The sequence below is a fragment of the Nesoenas mayeri genome, assembly GCF_963082525.1.
Source record: "Nesoenas mayeri genome assembly, chromosome: 1".
Classification (NCBI taxonomy): domain Eukaryota; kingdom Metazoa; phylum Chordata; class Aves; order Columbiformes; family Columbidae; genus Nesoenas; species Nesoenas mayeri.
The window spans coordinates 64,290,362-64,310,569 of NC_137541.1; the positions used below are offsets into that span (position 1 = coordinate 64,290,362).

General features: G+C 47.2%; 1 protein-coding gene across 1 annotated transcript; it reads left to right on the forward strand.

The window, feature by feature from the left end:
• Window positions 1-480: 480 nt before the first annotated feature.
• Window positions 481-19,618, forward strand: ADA2 (adenosine deaminase 2; the record flags this gene model as incomplete). The annotated part of the gene is made up of 9 exons (XM_080362123.1): window positions 481-793; window positions 3,664-3,889; window positions 10,972-11,182; window positions 14,569-14,696; window positions 15,849-15,939; window positions 16,230-16,338; window positions 17,362-17,519; window positions 18,388-18,590; window positions 19,510-19,618. 9 exons carry the CDS (start codon window positions 481-483, stop codon window positions 19,616-19,618), a joined length of 1,548 nt encoding a protein of 515 aa, XP_080218249.1.
• Window positions 19,619-20,208: the final 590 nt, after the last annotated feature.

Here is a 20,208-nt window from a genome sequence, read left to right on the forward strand (position 1 = left end):
AGTGTCAGGAATCGGGATATTTTAGCTCAAGCAAAAACCCAAAGCACTTCAAGTGCAATGCCATCCCATTTCCCACCCTGGGATGCTGGCAGCATGGCTGTCACCCACCCCTTATTCTGAGGGGGCTCCACCCCATCTTGCAAGCCAGAGTCTTGACCTCGCCAATCCCCTGTTCCAGGACAAGACCTTCACCACAATGCAGGTCTGCGTGACATGCTGTCAGCCTGATCTGGGGAGTAATATCTCCATCCCACAGTCTTGTTCTGTGTAGACAGCATTATGGTGAGTGCATGAATAAACAATCCTAAATACAGAGGACATGGGTACTAGATGTTCCCCCAGTAATGAACATTCAATTAACCCACTAGTTCTGCAAGATGGGCCAGCAGTTTCATTTCCCAGTGAGTCACAGCTAAGATGTCACCTGACCTCTACTAGTGCTCCAATTTTCTTTTATTCCCCCTCAGGGGCAGCACCAAGATGAAGCCTCCAACTGGACAAGACATAAGGCTGGCATACCTTCTCCTCAATTTGGCTCCCCTCTGCCTTCCCACTCCACTGTGGCATGACCGAGATTCCCTAATGCAGGAAGAGAAAGCCCATCAGACTGGTGGCAATGTGGTGCTGAGTACACAGGAACAGCAGCTCAATACAAAGCTCATAAACCTCAAGAAAAAGGAGATTGCAACAGCCATGAGTACAGGACAGTTTCCTCCAAGCATGCACTTCTTTCAGGCAAAAGGCCTCATTGATCAAAGCATGGTGTTCAGCATCTTAAAGCGCATGCCAAAAGGTAGGCTTGGCTTAAGATTTGCTCATCTTATTCATCCTCCTCTTGCCTTTTGCTTTCTGTGCCAGAGCTGGGACAAATGTGGCGGACCTTTGGCTGCAGGCATGCTAACTAGAGCTGTAAACAGTCCTCGATGGGTTCCAGGAAGAACCCTGCCTCTGAGGTTGGGGACAGGGCAGGGGAAGAGAGGAAGAGGGGGATGGATTGGATGAATACCCACTTCCAGCAATTGTAGCATTTGCTATAACTTACAATATGGATGTTTCAGCCTTTCAAGTGTGGAGAAATGGCAGAGGAAGCCAAGCCAACAAGACGTCACTGACACTCATATTTGTTCAGCGTGTTGCAGCCAGTGCCTTTGCTTTTTTCACACGTACTACAGAGATGCTACCAAACTTGTCATAGCCCACTTCTTAGTTAAAAGTGCTGTATTCCCCCCATAAATTTTGTGGATGTGGTTCTGTAGCAAGCCTCGAAGTCTACTGCAAAGTCTGGGGACACCAAAGGGGGAAAGCGCTACCTCCAACACTACAAATTTTTTCACATGTTGAAGTCAAAGCCTGTGCTTTGTCTCCTCTTCAGTTTAGAGATGTCATTTCTTCCTTGTTGAGCAGAAAGTTACGTTCTAATGGGCTGCCATGCCCTATACCAAAAGGTGCTTCTGCACACTGCACCACAGACATAGTTTTTAAGGCATTTGAAACATTATAGATTAGATAATGGCATGAGATCGCCCAATACCTTTGCCACATCACCCTGTTTATCCTCTGACAAGCAGCCTGGGACATGGCAACATTTGAAAGCTCAGTACTACAGGTTGTGATGAAAAGGAGTGAAGGATATTTTTAGTCAAGTGGAAATCCAAGCCACCTAGGTTGTGAAGCAGGAAGCCTGGTGTCTCCATGTCCCTGAGCTGCTGACAGTTCAGGAGAGAAGCAGGAGGTTGAGCTGATCCCAGAAGGAAAGCCTTGACTTCTACCTGACTAGCTTATCCCCCTGCATCTCTGGTTCAGTAAGGAAGCATTTGAACAAGGTGCTTTCTTTAAGCATGATAGGAGATGCAGCAGATATTGCCAATACTCCTGTGTCTCTGATGGCTATGTCCACCCTTCCAGGCAGTCCCTCTTTAGATAGAGAGTCCCATGGCCTTGCTCATGTGGCTGCCTGAAAACAGGTTGGTTGCCTGCTTTGGGGGATCTGGGAGTCAACTTCTACACAGAAGCATTTTTCACCTGTAAGGCTGTGACACTGGCACATGGCTAAGAGCCATCTTCATCACTTCCCAGCTTCTCCCTCCCAGCCTCTGGTGTGGGATGGGGACCCCTGGCTTGCAGTATCCTAATCTGTTACCATAAATGATTGGGATGTCAGAGTTGTCATTACCCTTTCGTTGCTAAATTGAATAGTAAGGAATTTTAAAGTACTTCATTGAAGAGAAGGGTATCTTTGATACCAAGGAGGAATCAAAACAAACAAACAAACAAACAAAACCTTTTCAATCCAGGCAATGCTAAAATGGGTTCTCAGAATCTTTGCAAGAGCTGTAAAGTTTTAGGGCTAAGATAACAGACATCCTTGTAACTGCTTGAGTAGGACCTAGTCTTAGAGGCCTCAGTCTTGATCAGAGGCCCTGGGGAATGCTTGTTGCTCCAGCATTATTGTAATTTCTATTGCTGCTGACATAGGAAAGAGGGTGGCATTGCCAGACAGAGGAGGGTAAGATCTAGATATCTGCACCATGCCCATTCTGTTGCACTAGCTCTGGTGAGAGCAGTAACAACAGCTGCTCAGCATCTTGACAGTGATATTCTCTGTAGTGAGAGATTATAGACATTATAGTCTATATTATATTAGCCCACTATATAGTCTCAAAGTTTGTCTAATGTCACATGCACACCAGTCTTTTGTCTTGTTCCTCCTACTCACATTCTCCCTTTACCCCTAAGGGTGTCAAAACTATTTTGACTATGAGGTCTCTCCTAGACTAACAAAATACATACCTGTAAGACTTTAGCTCTCACAGTATCTTCCTTTAATGACTGTGAAGTTTAGTTCAAGCACCAATAATGTAAAAAGTCTCTGCAAAAGGAGAGACTTTAGCAAAACAAAAGGATGGGCTGAAGAAGGTGAGCATGCAGAGGACACTTCCTCTGCCAGGAAAACAGGCAGTTGCCACCATACTGCATAATAACAGAGCATCCCAAAGGCCTTTGGTGCCAGCCAGCAGCAGATATACAATGATAGTGAGCATGCTTTTGATAAGGGATAGAAGTAGATGGTACTTCTGCACCTGAGTGCAATTCCCCACTGTGTCATGGTCTGGGATCTGGATGTGCGCAAGAGTTTCAGAGAGATGAAAGAAGAGACACAGTCTAGATGTAAAAAAAAAACAAACCCCAAACCAAAAAAACAAATGAGGCTGGGGTTCAAAGAGATTGGATACAGAGGCTTGCTTCAGTTTTGCCAGTCAGCTAGCATGCCTTGTAAACTGCTGCCTACTGTGTGAGTTCCTCTTTAAATCAGTGGGGCCTGAGCCAGCTCACAGCAAAGTCTGTGCGAAAGACCTTTAATAACTCAGAGCATTTTCCATCCCAGTGGAGAAGTAGAGCTCCCTATTGATTTCCCACCTCCCTCCGCTCCCAGGGAGCTGTCACGCTCTGCCTGCCCTGTGTTTGATGTGGAGGGGGCCACATCCCCCAGCATAGGGGAGGCAGAGCAGCTGCACAGTCTCTGCTGGGAGAGGTCACTCACAGACATCTAGAAGCATTTCCAGATGCCCCTAGATGGGCAAACTCAAACTATTATCACATTAAGCCTCAGTTCCTTCTCCTCAGCTGCCTTGTCTCATCAGGATGTATTTTTCCTCCCACCAGGTGCTGTCTTACACCTGCATGACTATGCCATCCTGAGCGTGGACTGGCTGGTGTACAATGCTACCTACCTCCCTGACTGCTACATCTGCTTCACACACATGGGCACCATTCGGTTTCGCTTTTCCAAGCCTCACCCTCCTCATCCAGTGCCAGCCCAGTGCTCCCAGTGGGTTCTGCTGGAGACTTACCGGAAACAGCTGCACAATGTGACTGAGTTTGATAGCAGGTGAGTGAAAAGGGATTGCAAGCCTGACAATACTTCATGACAGCATTGTGTAGCCAGCAGGGTCATTCTTGTCCAACTTTCTCATTTGCTTTCTCCTCACATTTAGATGGAACCTCCTATATTTCAGTCTGTGTCTGCTACTCCTCGTCCTATCACTGGGCACCACTGAAAAGAGTCTGGTCCCATCCTCTTGACATCCACCCTTGAGATATTTATAATCATAGATAAGATCCCCTTTCAGCCTTCTCCAGGCTGAAGAGACCCAGATCTCTCAGTCTCTCCTCATAAGAAAGGTGCTCCAGAGCCCTAATCATCATGTACCTAGAACAAGCACATAGTAATATAAGAGCTTGAGGGTTGCAGCATTAAGTACACCAGAGTTAGAGATCACCAAAGTTGAAGTTTTCTGTGTACCCTCACTCTGGTCCTTTGCACAGACACATTGAATACAATAGTTTAAGCGGATTTATGTGACCTGTCCCCATTTCTCCTCAGCACCCAGGCTGGATGTACCCCCAGCAAGGGACAAGACTTTATAGTGAAAGACCTCATCTCATCCGTTGAGGTACCCAGGAACAGGACAAGGAATTCAGGTAGCTGAGAAACAGGCTCTCCTCAACAGCAGAGAAGTAATTTGTAAAGTCATTACTTCACCTCAGAGCAGGAAGCTGGGCAAACTAATTATGTTAAAGTTACTGCACTAGCAAAATAAACAAACCAACCAAACAAAACCACAACCAACCCATCCTCCTCATCTAAACACCATCCTTGTTTTCTGAAGACTCTCTTTGAAACCCACTGGTACCCACCACACTGAAGCATGAAGGACTCATTCCCAACAGGACCCTTGGACACAAGGAACCATGACTTGCCCTCCTGCCCTAATGCAAAGGGTTTGGTCTCAGCCTGGGCACTGGCTGAGGCAATGAACCCTACACACAGGTCCTTTGCCTGACAGCACCTCCCTCCCCACCAATGCCAGGCTGCTAACAGAGCTTCTCCCCTTGCAGGCAAGGCCTCCTATAGCTGCCCAGGAACTCACACTTCAGATGGCTCCCCAAGGCATCACTCACCACCTTGCACAAGCTTCTCTCCCTGCAGGCAGCTTCTACCATAACTGCTGGCAGACTTTTTATCAGGACCAGGTGTTAGCTGGCTGCTCAGCAGCCACCTACCATTTAATCACTTACAGGCGGGTGGGAATAACCCAGCTCCCCCTCCAGCTGGTGGTGTCAGGAAGAGGGAGCCCTTTCTCCTCATCCAGGAGATATTGATCCTGGGACAAAGTCCTGCCAAAAGGCCAGGAGGAAGCATGTAGTTCTGCGTGGTGTGCAGGGGGCTGGAGAGAGCACATTAAATAATGCATGAAGTCAGACACTGAGTGACGAGGACAAAGGAAAATATTGACTAATGATCCATTCACAGGGCACTGTCATCCATGGCGCTCCAGGGGCTGGGGTCCCATGGAAAAAAATTGTGTAGGGTGTCGTGTAATTAAAGAGAGTATCTCCATGCCAACACATGAGGAGAAGACTGGATTCAAGTGATGTGGACCCTAGCTACTGCATTTCCTAAGTAAAATTTGATGAGTTTTACTGTAGTGCTCTTCAGTGAGGGTGTGTGGTTTAAATAGAGACCTTTTAACTCTTTGGGAGCTTGTATTGCCTCCACGTGGAAGCTGTCTGGGCTCTAAGCCCTACAGATCTGGGAAGGAGGTCAGGTTGGGAAGCTGAGGAGCTGCCAGACCTTTAGCATGGTATTGCTTTCCCTCCCCAACAACAGCCAGGGGCAGGGCAGAGGGAGCTGATGCTCCAGGGCACCTACCACCCATCTCCTACAGAGGTCTGAGCACTTCCAGAAGGGAAAGAGAAGGTAGTGCCAAACACAGCACTCTTGACCTTTTATAACCTGAGGCTCGAATGCCCTGACATGTGATGGAAGAAATAAGATCCAGTGAGAAGTCACTTATCTACATCTTCCACAGATAGAACTGGTTCCCCATTAGCTCCCTTCCATTTCTACTGGAAGTGATGATGAGGAAAAAAACATAGCACCAGCTCTCTTCAACTCTACCAGGAGACCCATAAATAATGTGCAAGAGATTTTGAAGCAGCTTCACTTCCCTAAAGCCCAACCAATTGCACTGGGTATTTCAGAACTGTCTCAGGAATAGCCCTCTGTTGTATTTGTTTTCAGTGGTGTTTCTGTAGCATGACATTGCCTTCTGGCTGAGGCTAGAGTCCATGGCATCCTATACACCTAGGAGGGTGGAGCTGTGCATTGTCTGGTTCCCTATGGTCCTGTCTGGGAACACGACTTCTTTTCAGAGGCAGTGTTATCAAGTTCCTCTTCTTTTGTATTAATTGTCCAACCAAGCATAGCAGCCACAAGTCAGAGCAGGACTTCAGAGTGGCAGGCACAGGGACACAAGACAGACCCTGCTACAACGGTGTCCCCAAGGGAAGAGGGGAAACTGAGGCAGAGAGCAATTAAGTATTTTCCTCAGCAAACACGTGCCAGGGCCAAGTACAAATGTAAAACTCTTGCATCCTGGGTGCTCAGACTTACTCATTTTAATATGTTGTCCTTCATTTCTTGCCCTTCTGTGCTTATGACCACAAATTTGCAGAGAAGCCACTGCACATAATGTGCAAACACACAAACAACAGCCACATTGAGGTACTTCCCCTCCTATTTTCTTCTAATCCCCGGGTACTAGTCTAGGGGTTAGGAATGTTTTTTGGCCGTCTGGAAATAGGTCTCTAGCCAGGAATAGGCCTCAATCTGTTCTGCTTCTCAGTTTCTGGAAACTCTCCCAGTCTCTTGAACATGTGCATCCCAGGCTACCTCTTCCCTACACTCCTCTTTGCCCTTGAGCACTGACAAGCTGAGGGAAAGCAGATGTCAGAGGAAGGAACGGATGGATAGTTGGGTGGTTTCAAGGAAGTATCAAGGGAATATGGCAGCAGGGAAGGGCTCTCATGTGAGACGCGGTGGATCAGCGAATGTGAAGGGAACAATGGAAATGTTTCCGAGAGGCTGCACCTCCTTCACCTTACTGCATTCCTGACCAGGAAGGGCTGAGGGGGAGAGGTATCTGCATTGCATTCTTGCTGTTTGCATTTTTAGGTACATATACATGTGTGAGTGTGCTGGAAGGAAGTCTTTTTGTTTGTTTCCCTCAAAAGAAGGTTTAATCATTCCTATTCAAAACACACGAGTTATGGGCCAAGACCCTGGAGTATTCTTTTCCTGGTAAGCTTCCAAAAGGATGCTGTTATGAGAGTCAGGAGATCGTGGGCCAAGAGACAGAGAAAAGAAAGGAATTCTGCTGTGAGAGTTAAAAGAAAAAAACAATCCTCACTTATTTACTTCACGATCAATTATGACATAGGAGAATACCATTTTGTTCCTCAAGATGCAACATAGCGGCCACTGTCTCCAAAGTGAGATCTCACAACAAGCATGTCCCTAGATATTTAGGGAAACAGCACTGATGTTCCAGATATTTGTAAAATACCACCCCACACCTTCCCAGCAGCAGCCCGGGGATTAAGGCCGTGCCCCCCGGCAGCACAGCTCCAGCAGCCCAGCCGAGCTCTCCATCACCAGGATGAAGTCATCTGTGAGGGAGCTGACACCATGGCCAAGCCTGCGGGGACAACTCCCCTGGGAACTCACGGCTGCCCAGACCTCCGTCACCTTCCCCTCTGTGTCCTCCGACTGCCTTATCTAACAGAAAAATAGGGCAGTGTGTGCATTACAAGGGGAAAAACAGAGAAAAAAAGAATAAAAACCCACTACAGAAACAAAGCACTCTGCTCCTGCTACAAGTCTCCCCTTGGGGAGAAGAAGAGGGGACGAGAGAGCGAGAGCAAGTGAATGAACCACATGTGACAGATGTTAGTCACACTATTTAATGCACCACTGGAAGACATTCAGATACTACGGTGAGGAGAGGGGTATAATTACCCAACAAGAACAGAAAGAGAAGGAGGAAAAAGAATCCCTTTAAAAACAAGGTGACAAAACCATTTGCTTCTGCATTATATAGTGGGAGAAAGCAAAACAGTTGGGGGAAAAAGAAATGGGAAAAGAGAAAGCAAAACCGCAGTTGAAAATAAATAAGCCTTAGCTGGTCGTTTTAGCTGTGCCCCTTTGGGCATATGCATTGCAATAGCATCGTTCAGTGCATATATGACATGACATGGAAGGCTATTTGTAGTCTGCACCTGATCACTGGTGAGGGCCCATTCCAGAAAAGAAGCAAAAGATACATTTATGAAGCTTTACTTCATCTGCATGGGCTACTGATGGCAAAAGCCCCTGAACCCTTAGGAGATTATCCAGTTATCAAGGATGGATCACTATTATGCTATAAATCTTCAACAGTTACAGGGATCAATAATCAGTCTCAAAGGGAAGGGAATGATAAAAAAAAAAAACAAACAACACACTATTTGATTTATGTGCTTTTAGGAGCTGGGTGGTGTGAGGATTTATTGCTGTTTCTAGCCCAAGAGCATAGGCTAAGTAAACAACCAGAAGTTCGTACAACTAGATTTGAAAGGCAGGGATCAGAGCCCTTTGCAAGCTCATTGCTGGAGGAGCTGAGTTCTCACAGGACAAGGGCAGAAAGCGGTGGGAGCCCAACTAACCACCCATCCTTATCTGAAACGATGCTGCGCAGGGTGGCGAGAACAGGCTTGCACGGCCTTTTGATCCATGGGGAGGTTTTTCCCTTGGTGCTTGCAGGCTTGGTGGGAACAGCCTCACTCGGCTCTCGTCTTCAGGCAGGTGCTCTCCGCCGGCGTGTGCGGCTGGTGGGAGCTGCCCTTCAGCCAGGGCTGAGGCCAGGAAAGGAGGGGAAAAGTCTGCTTTCCCCAGCTCTTCCCACACGAAACTTCCTCTCCCTCACCACCAAGCTGCAGCACACCATCTCCGCTCTGGCAGCTGGATCAGCGCCTTCAAGATGCTCCCTGCATTCCTGGTTTCTAGGGTGATGCTACAGTGTTTCCCACTTCTGTGTGCTCCCCACTGCCCTCCTCAAATGCTGCCCGCCCCTGCCATGGTCCAGCTCGATCGCCTTTGGTTGCCTGGATTACTGAACAGGAGCTGGGGTTGCCCAGTGTCCTGTGAAAATGGCACCAAAGCCCTTATTGTAAAGCTCATGAGGGCAGAAACCAAGTTGCTGTGGAAACCTTAACTCTGAGTTTTTCTGACTGTTGAGCATGTAAAATCTCATCCTTAATGTGGTAAGAGCATCTCCTTATGTAGACTTTTGCTTTCTAAAATTGTTTCAAGCAAAGAAATTAAGAGAGTGAAGAAGAAATGAAACAGCAGCCACGGGAAGAGGGTCTTTAGAAAGCAAAAGAGCAGTCAGATGCTGGGGGAACAGGGTCTGTTTTATGGGCAGGATGGAGGGACTCATGTCTTAGTTTATGAGTTTGAACCAGATCACATTTCATGTTTGTAGGAGGGAGGTTTTTAATTCCATCCACAGAAGCCTCCTGGAAGAAGATAATAAGAGCACAAATCAAACCCACCTCTCCCATATAATAGAGCAGATTGCTGCGCGAGGATGGGGGGCAAGACATCAAATACAAAACATTATTAAAGATCTGTAGCTGTTCTAGAGGGGAACAATATACTTGGTTGAAGGATGAAGCACAGTCAAAAGTATTTCTGTCTGAATCTGCTTAGCCCTCCAGTACTAGATAAACATCAGGCATGGTCAGACTGGTAAACCCATCCATGTGCAAGCACCCAGCTCTATAGCTTGCTGTGATGGCTTCAGTTTGCCCACCTATGGCCTAAGAAATTTATTACGAACCCTTCTTGAGGTGGCCACTGTCAGAGGGAGGCAAGCTGTTGCTGAGGCAAGGCTTTGAGTGGGATGAAGGCTATCAGCTTGTCAGAGGACAGTGTTGTGGCAGACGCTCGCGCTGTCCTAAATGCAAGCTGTCACCTCCAACTAGACAGTCTTGCAATTACTGGCTCCCTTAAACTCTGCTTGATAAAACTACCTTCCGCCTCTGCATTTCTGAAAGAGGCTTATACGCCAGCTGAGTCTATGGAGGAAATAAATTTGTTTCTGTCCCACTAAAGAAAAGCCAGGACCTGTGATTTTTATTAGTTGTTTCCCACCAGTGAATTCTGAAGAAGTTATCAGCAAGGCAGGTGGGATATCATGTTTGTTCCTCTGAGAGGGGAAAGGATTTCTGATGGACAATCATTTTCCCCCTGCTTATATTAGATTACATATTTTGACAACACAAATGTACCAGGGCAAGTTACAGGCTTAGTAAGCAGGCTGGTGGTGGCCCAGTGCATGGCATCTCCCAGAGACTCTGTTGGCCTTTAGGTAGTGAACAGAGGGCTGGTAGTCGTAACTTTTTACATGCATTGAAGATGTTTGGGAGAATATATTGTCTGCAGGAGTAATGTACTAGTCTGATTTTGGATTAAGGATACCCCTGGGTAAGAGAAAACAATTCTAATCATATAAACCCATCATACTTCCTTTTATAACTCCATTATTCCTTTAGATTTTCCCCTCAAAAAAGGAAGATGTGGGTACTTTGAACATCTAGTCTTACCCAGGTTGTAGCTCAATATGCAGCATGTGAGTTTTACCTGTCAAAGGGTACAGTTGTTATGTGTACCAGCTACTAGAGCAGTAAATACAGAAAGGGGAATACAGGCAGAAAAACGACCTGAATGCTTCCTAGTTGCACCAGTCATTTTTACGCCTATATGTATTGCAGTGTCAACAGGCTCCAAGATAGGTATTTGGCTCCTATTGTGGCAGGAACAGCTTTGCATCTTTTCTTGGTCCTGCCCAAAACCCACATGCCTCCTTCAGCAGAGCTGCTGCCCTGCTGCACCCCAGAGCATGTGGTCAGAGAGTCCCACATCCGCAAAGCTTGGCCTCTGAAAATAAAACTCACACCTGTCTTGGAGGAATCCTATTTCCTCCTGTAACAAACACCCATCTGCCAGCTAGTGTCTCTTTGAATGCTGAAAGCTGGTTTAGTTGTTTTTCTCCTCATTCTTCCTCTTCCCTTTACCCTTTTCTACAGCTTGCTGAGAAACCTGACCCTCGTGACAGATGCCCCCGAGCTGGCCTACCCTTCTCAGACTTTCATTTGGAAAAGATTTGAAGAAGTCTTTCTCATTGCCTCTGGACTTATCTGCTATGCACCCGTCTTCAAGGCCTATTTCTACCAGGGATTGCTGGAGCTCTATGAAGATAACATACAGTATGTTGAGATAAGAGCTATCCTGCCTCCGGTATGTATTTTTTGGCTTCTCTAGTATTCTTTTAAATCCTTACTTCTCCATAGCTTTTCTCAAGCCCTATCTTGAATTCAGTTTTTTGGATGTTTGCATACTTGCCCTTCTAAGGATGCTGGAAAACCTTGATCATATTCAAAGGTCTTTGTTTGAGATTTGCATAGGCAAGGGCTTGAAAGGCAGAGATACTTTGTTCTTACTGCAGCAACAGCACAAGACTGCATTGTACAGTCTGACTGGCAGCTGGGTTGAAATCTTGCTGGTTGGGAAGATGCATCTTGGCTAGTCTTCACCAAAATCACCTGTTCTGTGGAAGCTCTTCTGGAACAATTTCCCATCTTGAATAGAGACTTGTTCTGGAAGAGTTACGTTATTTTGAATCTACAGCTATTTTCAGAATGAATTATCCGAACAGGCTAGTAAGCTGCTTGGCAAAGCACAGCCTTCCACAGTTTGCAGACAACCTAAAATTTTGGCTATGTGAAGTATGAACTGCTCTTTTCACCACCACTAACACTAAAATCTCTGGTTAATAGTTTAGACCTTTCTCCTTGCATGTCGTCTGGAGATGGTGAGACTGTCCTACAATCACATACTGCCCTGATACCTTCTCAAGCACCAGCTGACTCCACCATGGTTCTTCACCTATAACAGTTCCCACTTTCTCAGTGACAATTTTGACCCTGCAGGTGTACTTTTTCCATACAGTTCTCTAGACCAGCTCCAAGTGGGGCAGCATGGGAGTGTGAGTTCTGCCAGAGAGGCAGATTCCTTGCCAAAAGAAATTAACTGAGGCTGCTGCACCTCACTACCCCATCCACCTCCAAGTTCTTAACAATCCATTGCAGTGGGAACAGAGCTGCTGTGCAAGGTCCATCCAGCAGCACCTGAACGACCAGGTGGTAGTGGAAGTTTGTACGTGGGAATGTGGGTACCAGCTTGCTGCTGGCACCACAGCATCCAGTGGATGGAGCAGCCATGCTGACATCCCACTGGTGGCCCAACTCCTGAATGTGCCTGCCAGCAACTTCCTTAAATCATCGCCCTTGCATGCAATGGCTGGTGGGCTCTGGTCAGCTGCAGATGAATGTCTGCACCCCAGCAACCACTGCTGCTGCTAGACACACATCCGCAGCCACCCTATCAACAGACAGGCTGGTGATAGGACAAATTTAGAGGCTTATCTGGCTTTGTGACTGTAACCCCAACACCTGGAGAGCAGGGCTGCCTAACCCTGCCTTGTTGTGACCTGGGATGGCCCCATAGAGAAACAGGGCTCAGTGACAGGGCTGCAGGCTGGCACTCTATCATGCCTGAGATGAGAAGGGTGTATTGAAATGGAAAAAAAAAAAAAAAAGACACAAGGGAGAAGGAGAAGACCACAAAGCTTATATGCCTCTTACTTTGTTGGGGATTGGTCATAAGACAGTTGCTCTGAACTTAGTCACCATCTGTCCCTGGGGTACGTAGAAAGAGAAAACAACAGCAATGTCAAAATTCCTGTGCTATGAGACAGCGTGAGTACTGGCATCGCCCCAGGTCACAGAGGTTTCCGGGCCAAGAGTATCTGCAATGATAGGAGTGCATGGGCCTGACTGGAAGATACCCTGCATTTACCGGCAGTCCTTAGACATGGTTGTAATGCCTTTTGAAGAGAGGCTTGGCAGAGGAGACTTGCTTCCCATCCAGCCTCTAGTGCTGGTTCCAGGCGTGGGAGCTTCCTGAGCCCTTGGGCTTGCTGGCACCCGGCAGCTCAGCATGTTGTGAGGTATAGGCAGGGCTGCCTACAGCCTGGGTAGTTTGGAGACAGACTTTTTAGCAGGGCCTGTTAGGACAGGGCAGGGGGTAATGGTTTTAAACTAAAGGAGGGGAGATTCAGGCTGGACATGAGGAAGAAATTTTTTACAATGAGTGTGGTGAAACACTGGCCCAGGTTGACCAGAAAGGTGGTAGATGCCTCATCCCTGGAGACATTCAAGGCCAGGCTGGATGGGGCTCTGAGCAACCTGATCTGGTTGAAGATGGCCCTGCTCATGGCAGGGGGTTGGACTAGATGACCTTTGAAGGTCCCTTCCAACCCAAACTATTCTATGACTCTAGCGCTGCAAGGAGCTTGGAGTGTGCTGGGCTGCTGCTTGATGGGCAGCGCAGGCAGGGAAGTTCCAGCCTAGCTGGACGAGAGGGAAGGGAAATGCTTTGACCTTAAAGTTGAGGTGAGCAGGGTGTGACAGGAATAGCAAGATGCTTGTGTGGCTGGAGATCCTTTACAAGGCTTGAACAACAGTGCTGACTCTCTGCAAAAGCTTGCCTTGCAGCAAAGATCACCAAGAGCGGCCCCTGCAGTAAAGTAAATTAAAGTCGGGATTTAGTGCAAAACAGCAAACATTGTGGAAAATCCCCCCTAACCCAGCTGTGTTTGCAAATTCAGCTGTGTAAAGTCTCACATTCCCATGGGTCGCAGCAGGGCAAAAAAATTCCCTCTGAGCATCTGTAGCCACCCCACAGCTCCTGATGCCTGCAAGGGGGATGCCACAGTGTGATGGGGCACAAGGTCTTAGTGAGGGGCAACACTGGAGAGAAAGTAAGGAGGTGGAGTGGAGCAGTTACAGGGTAGAGGAGAAGGGTGAAGGAGAAAAGAAAGGTGAGAAGCAACAGAGCAGAATGGATAGAATTATTTCAGCCACCATTTGTGAGTGACTTCAGGCAGGGCCTTTATGGATCAGTATCAACAGGGAACATAGGGTCTATGTCTCTGCAATAATCAGGGCAAAAGCCCTGTGTATAGCCTTGGTCATGAGGAACTCCAAAGTAAGTTGATGAGACTGAGCATGCCAAAAGGATTATTTTTCCCAGTTTGCAGCCAGAGAACTGGGAAACCAGGGCAAGACTAAATGAAACGGCTCAAGGTCACGGAGCAAACCTCTGGCAGAGGGGAGCAGAAGCCCAGTCCAGCTGATAGCTTAGGGAGCTCAGCCCTCTCATGCCTTGAGCCTTCCTTGGCTGACAGTCTGCCACCACAAGGCACAGAGTGTGTGTGAGCTGCCATACAGCTGGGTAAAATGCTCCGACATTTCATACAGACGTGAGTGAGAGGTCATAGTCTCCGCTGAGTACTCAAAGGCACTTGCTTACCATATCTGAACATGGAGAAACTTGTTTCTTGAATCATACAGAAGGGAGGAAAACCACTCCTTGGTTCTTGCCAGATGGTGAAGGCTTCAAGAACAAAATGTTCTGCACAGATTTAACTGGGGTTTTTTTCTGCCCTTTTGCCAGAACTGTAGCACATTGCTTCTCCTGAGGTTTTCTTCAGTTCATTTCTCCCACCTTCCAAGAAAACATCTCTTCCAACTTTTGCTTGCCATGTGCTTTTCATCTTGCAGGTGTATGAACTGGATGGCACCCAGCACAATAAATCATGGTCTGTGGCAACCTACCGGGAAGTGACCAGGCAGTTTGTGAAGGAACACCCTGACTTTCTTGGAGCCAAGATTATATTTGCAGCACACAGGTAGAAGCTGAGCGGGGCTAAAAGGGTTTATGTGTGGCTGGCTAAGAGGTTTTATGTGTGGCTGGCTATGCTATGGTGGTGATGGGGAGAGAGGGTTCCAGGCAGTGCCAGGAGGAGTGATGCTGAGGGCTGGGCTGTAGTGCCACAGTTGGTTAGCAAAGCCCACATGCCTTGTCAGACTCAGGCTATTGACTCCCAAAGCATCCCCTGGCAGGTGTAAGAGGCTGAGGATGAGAAATAATCTATATAAGTCTGTGTACGTGCAAAGCGGTCAGGGTTAGCTGACAGCGTGCACGGGGGAGACAAGCGCCTGGTTGCCCTGGGTGCAGGAGTGAGCAAGGGGAGAGCTGTGTGTGTGCGTGCGTGTCCGAGCCGTGTGTGCTCTCTTCCCAAGCCTGGACACACTCCTCCCCTCTGCGGAAGCTGAAGCAGTGACAGCAGTGCCCGAGTATGGGCACTCGGTATTGCAAAGGTCCTCGCGGGACCCTGCAAACGCTGTTCTCCCAGCAGCCTTTGTACGGTATGTTCGTGCTGCTGTTCGCAAGCGGGCACGAGGCTGTTCTCCAAGTCAGCTAGATGCCATCAAGTCATGTGAGGTGATCCTGAGCAAATATAACAAACCTCTCAGCAGCACTTACTCACTCCGGCTCAGCATGATGCTGTTTCCAGTTCAGAGCTGGCTTGCCTTTGGCCAGCTTGGGTATGGACGGAGTCTGTCTGCAAAATGCGCTGTGATGTTTAAGTCCGATAAGGCTGGAAGAAATCTAAATTTAAAACTCTCTGGAAAAGCAACTACTGTTGCACCTCCCAGCAAGACAGTTGAGAGGAAAAAAAAAAATATTTAAACATTTTCTCTCCATGCTGTTGTCTTCCCCGCTTGGTACATGAGAAAGCCAGTGAATCTTAGACAAGTGTGTCACAAGTCAAGAGAGACCAGGATCTAGCCAGGCATTTCCTGATCATTCAGGGGTTACCTTTCATAATATCAATTTTCTACTGTTGTTACTCTGGAGACCTGAAGCTGGTTGTCAGATTCAGGAGTGACTTGCATTTAGGAAATACCCCTGGGGGTCACATTTCACAACTCAAACCCAAAGAAGGCAGGCCCGTGGGAGTGAGCCTCTGCACTGCTTTCTCTCTCTTGCTCTTTAGGATGCTGAATGTTTCCCAGATTAAAGAAGCCGTCGTCACTGCCATGGCACTCAGAGCCCACTTCCCAGACACTCTGGCAGGCTTCGACCTGGTAACTGTATTTCTTCTGTGGCTTCAAGTTAACCCCTATAGGTGTGATAGAACAACATGTATAATAAGGCATATGTTTTATACCAGAGACAGATCCTCTGCTGCTGTACTGAAATCACTGTAAATGAATTGCAAATCCTTCAGCTAAGGATTTTGCTGAGGGTAATGGACAAAATTCCCTGAGAGAATCAGCATTACAATTTCAGTATGGTTGGCACCTCAGCAATATATTGCTTTAAGTCCCACCGTCTTCCAGAGCATGCTCAAAAATACCTTTTCTCTTTCCCCCAGGTTGGTGATGAGGATGAAGGTCATTCTTTGTGGGACCTGAAGGATGCCCTGACCATCCCATACTCTCTGGGGGTCAACTTGCCTTATTTTTTCCATGCTGGGGAGACTGGTAAGTGTCAGGACTCAAGGGCTGTTATTGTCTGCAGAGGGAAGAAGTGAAGTCTTGCAAAGCAAGCCTGACTGTATAAGATGATGGGGAGGGATATTTGTGTATATATGCATGTGTGTAATCAATTTTCCCTATGCTTCTCCCGATATCAGCTTGTTGATGTAGCATTCCTACTTGGCACCTCCCCTACCTGCTCCCTGCTTTTGACTGTAGGGATCATGTTGCTCAGCATCTTTGCCCTGTGTGTAACACGGAGTCAGGCTGCAAGAGTTATTGTTGGTGCAACGCAGCTATTTCCTCCTCAGAGCAGCACTCACCTCTCATCCACAGCGGCAGCAGAATTCCTCAACCATTATTTTACATTTTAAGGTGAAGGAATGTCTGAGCCAGCCTTAACTGAATTCAGTCTTAACTGAATACACTCGTCAAAGCAACTGATTGCTGCCCTTCATTTCTTGGGCATTGTATTATTATTCCAAATATTATATATGTGTATATATACATATAAATATATATTATTTCCAAATATTTTATTCAGTCCATATGGATGGGATTTATCCTAACCAGTTTTGTCTAACTAGTGCATCATGCTTATTACATGTTGAGATCTACAGAGAAGATGTCTACAGGTGAAGCAGTGACCCTAGGCTCCCTTTAAAGCCATGGACAGTAACAGGCACTTCTAAAATACGATACATCTCATCTTAATGCACAAGCCATTCCCCATAAATGATTACTTGTCTCCCTTGACTATGAAGAGAGACCAGCATGATTAGCTTAGCTGTAAGAGCAATGTTGTACGCATCCACAACTGGTTGAGATGAGTGGGTATTTCTATGCTTGGCAATGTTCAGGCCAGATTTGAATCCCTATTTCACTGAAAATGCAAAGTGGAAACTCAGATCATGAGCAACCCTCTCACCTTGCGACTGAGACACTTATTAACAAAACCATCTCATCTAGCAGTTTGAGAAGATGTATTTCCTCACAGCACTGCGATGATTCTTACCTGTCTCTGCTCAGACTGGCAGGGCACCTCTGTAGACAGTAATGTGCTGGATGCTTTGCTACTGAATACCAGCAGGATTGGCCATGGACTTGCACTCATTAAACACCCAGTAGCCAAAAAGTTGTCTCTGAAGAGGGATGTTCCTGTAGAAGTCTGTCCCATCTCCAACCAGGTATGTTGGTAAAAGCTTAGGTCTTCAGGCTGGCACACTGGAATGGGATCTACCATAGCAGCTAGGAGCAGTAGGGAGTTGGGGTCAGCTAGATGTTTTGTTGCAACCATGCTGGCTCGGTTTCCTTTGTACCACATTACCCTGCAGTATGCTATGTAAACACATGATGGGTATCTATAAGGCTTATAATGCAGTGAGCTCAAAATCATTTAAATTCCTATCCAGAGGAACCTGAGAGGGCAGTCCTCCCTAGTGGAGATGAGGCCCGGAGCCAGGGAGGTCCCTAAAGAGATACAATGGAAAATATTGAAAAGCCAGGAGGGCCAGAGGCTGAGAAGCTGAGGCTGCAACTGGGTGTCTCTGGGGTTTGTAGAATTCATAACCAGGGGAAACTCTTTTGCAACACATTAGCATAGTGTCCGTCCATCATCTTCTGGGCGCAGCAGAAAGGATGCTCTAGGGTAGAGATGTACCAATGTGAGCCTTGAGCAAGAGAACCCTGGTACCAGCTCCAGGTGCCCTTGGCTAAGTGTCATGGCAAATACATAACCAAAAGACTATTCCTGAAATGTCCACAGTTGAGTTGTTGTAAATAAGCGGAAGTTACTCACCCCACTGGCCTTGATTTACGTGACTAATTTTAGAAACCAATTTCCTTGGATAGTCAGTGGAGACAAGCAGGCTCCTCTTGCAGCAGTTCAGAGCAGAACACCTAACATGCTCTGAACAGCCCTCTGGAGACTCCTCCTGATGACTACCTGCTGACACGGGCAGCTATAGCTGGTATGCAGTGCGACGGGTGCTGCAATGCAAACACAGCCACAGCAATGACCTGACATGGTGTTGTCTCCCACCCTTCCCCACCAAGGTCCTGCTGCTGGTAGCTGACTTGCGGAGCCACCCCGCAGCCAGCCTCATGGCTGAAGGGCACCCTATTGTGATAAGTCCTGATGATCCTCCTATCTTTGGGGCAAAGGGAGTCTCCTATGACTTCTATGAAGCATTCATGGCCATTGGAGGGATGAATGCTGACCTGAGGACCTTAAAACAACTTGCACTGAACTCCATAAAGTAAGTTACCTCCCTCACCTAGCTATAGTAATGCTCCCTGGAAACCCCCTGTATATGGACTTTGGACCCAGAGTCTCCTCTGCCACATGAACTGGGCTTCTGTTAATCTCCAGTCTCCTGTGTGTGTCTCTTCCAAGGGCAGGACACAGGGATCCCAGAGGCTCCTGTGCCCATGCCCTTGAGTGCCTTTCTCTAACTCAGTGTCTCAGTTTATTCCTCCCTTTTCCATCCTTTGCAAAGTTGCTTCTAGCACCTGGTTCTTGGGATGGGAGAAATGCTATGATTTTGCATTACCTGTACATTCCTGCCCAAATTTGACTTGCTCTGGCCTTTGCCATGGCCCACTGGGGAAACACAGGAGAACCATCTACCAGCATGTAGTTTGCATGTGTTTAACCACTTTTTCTGTTTATCCAGACAACTATTTATGTCCCAAAATAGTTTGGATATGATGCCCAGAGTGTTTCCACACATTCCTAGAGTCTTGACTGTTTGCCACATCCCATGCCAGTCCTCATGCCAATCCCAAGGCACTGCTTGGCCACTGAGACAACAAATACTCTTATTTCCTACTGATTTGGACCAAGCCCAGGAGATATCTGAAAGTGACATCAGCGCTGACTCTTCTGTGCTGGTCACTGGCTGCTGCCTAGCGAGTTGACAGCTTTTGCAGACTGAGCTGTTGGTCCTCATGGTGCAGGACTCAGTAGCTGTTGATAGAGCTGTGATGCTTCTCATCCCAGCGTGAGCCCAGCCAGCAACAGCTCAGGGGTCTTCACACTGTGTTACTCTGTGTGGTGTAAGCACATCCTGCAAGGGTTAATCTGTTGCTGTTTTCTGCCTTTTCATTTTGGTCACTGATCTTGAAATAGCTGCCCCCTTGTCTCCTGTCTGACACTGACTTTTCTGCTCCTCACAGATATAGTGCCATGCTACCGGATGAGAAAGCCAAGGCCAAAGAGGTCTGGCAGAACAAATGGGACCAATTTGTGGCTGACCTCTCTGATAGCTTTTTAAGGGAACTTTAGAGTGGAGGAGACTCATCTCAGAAGACATTTGGCAAGCCAGAGCAAGCTAGCCTTATTGCTAAGATGGAGACTACTTCTTCCATGTGACCCCAGCAGATGAACAAACCTCAAAGTCTCACCTGGCAATGGGTGATTCTGGTAAGCCAGGCTTAATGCAAAGAATGAGCTGCGCTATCCTGTGAAAGTCATGGACTGGAGGTAAAATGGAGCAGTGAGCCTTTATAGCAGCAACAAAAGAATATCCCACACAAAACAGTCAACACAATTAAAAATTACTGATGATCAAATCCTGACATCCTTATTCAGGAAAAACATACTTTCCAATTAGAGTTCGTGAGAGGCTGCCAACATGAGGATCTCTGAATTTTGCCTTATCGTTACAAAATGCAGACCTTGTCTGGAAACAGCTAAGACAAACATCCAACCATTTGGGCCACTGACCTTCAGGAGAGCAAGGACTGAAAATGACTCTTGTTATGTTTAACCCTGGGCCTGCTGCCAAAATAGCACTGCTAGGTCGAAGAACCAGTCATAGGTCTGATGTCTGCTATTTCAGGACCTACCACGTCTGGAAACAAGCTGATGGAACT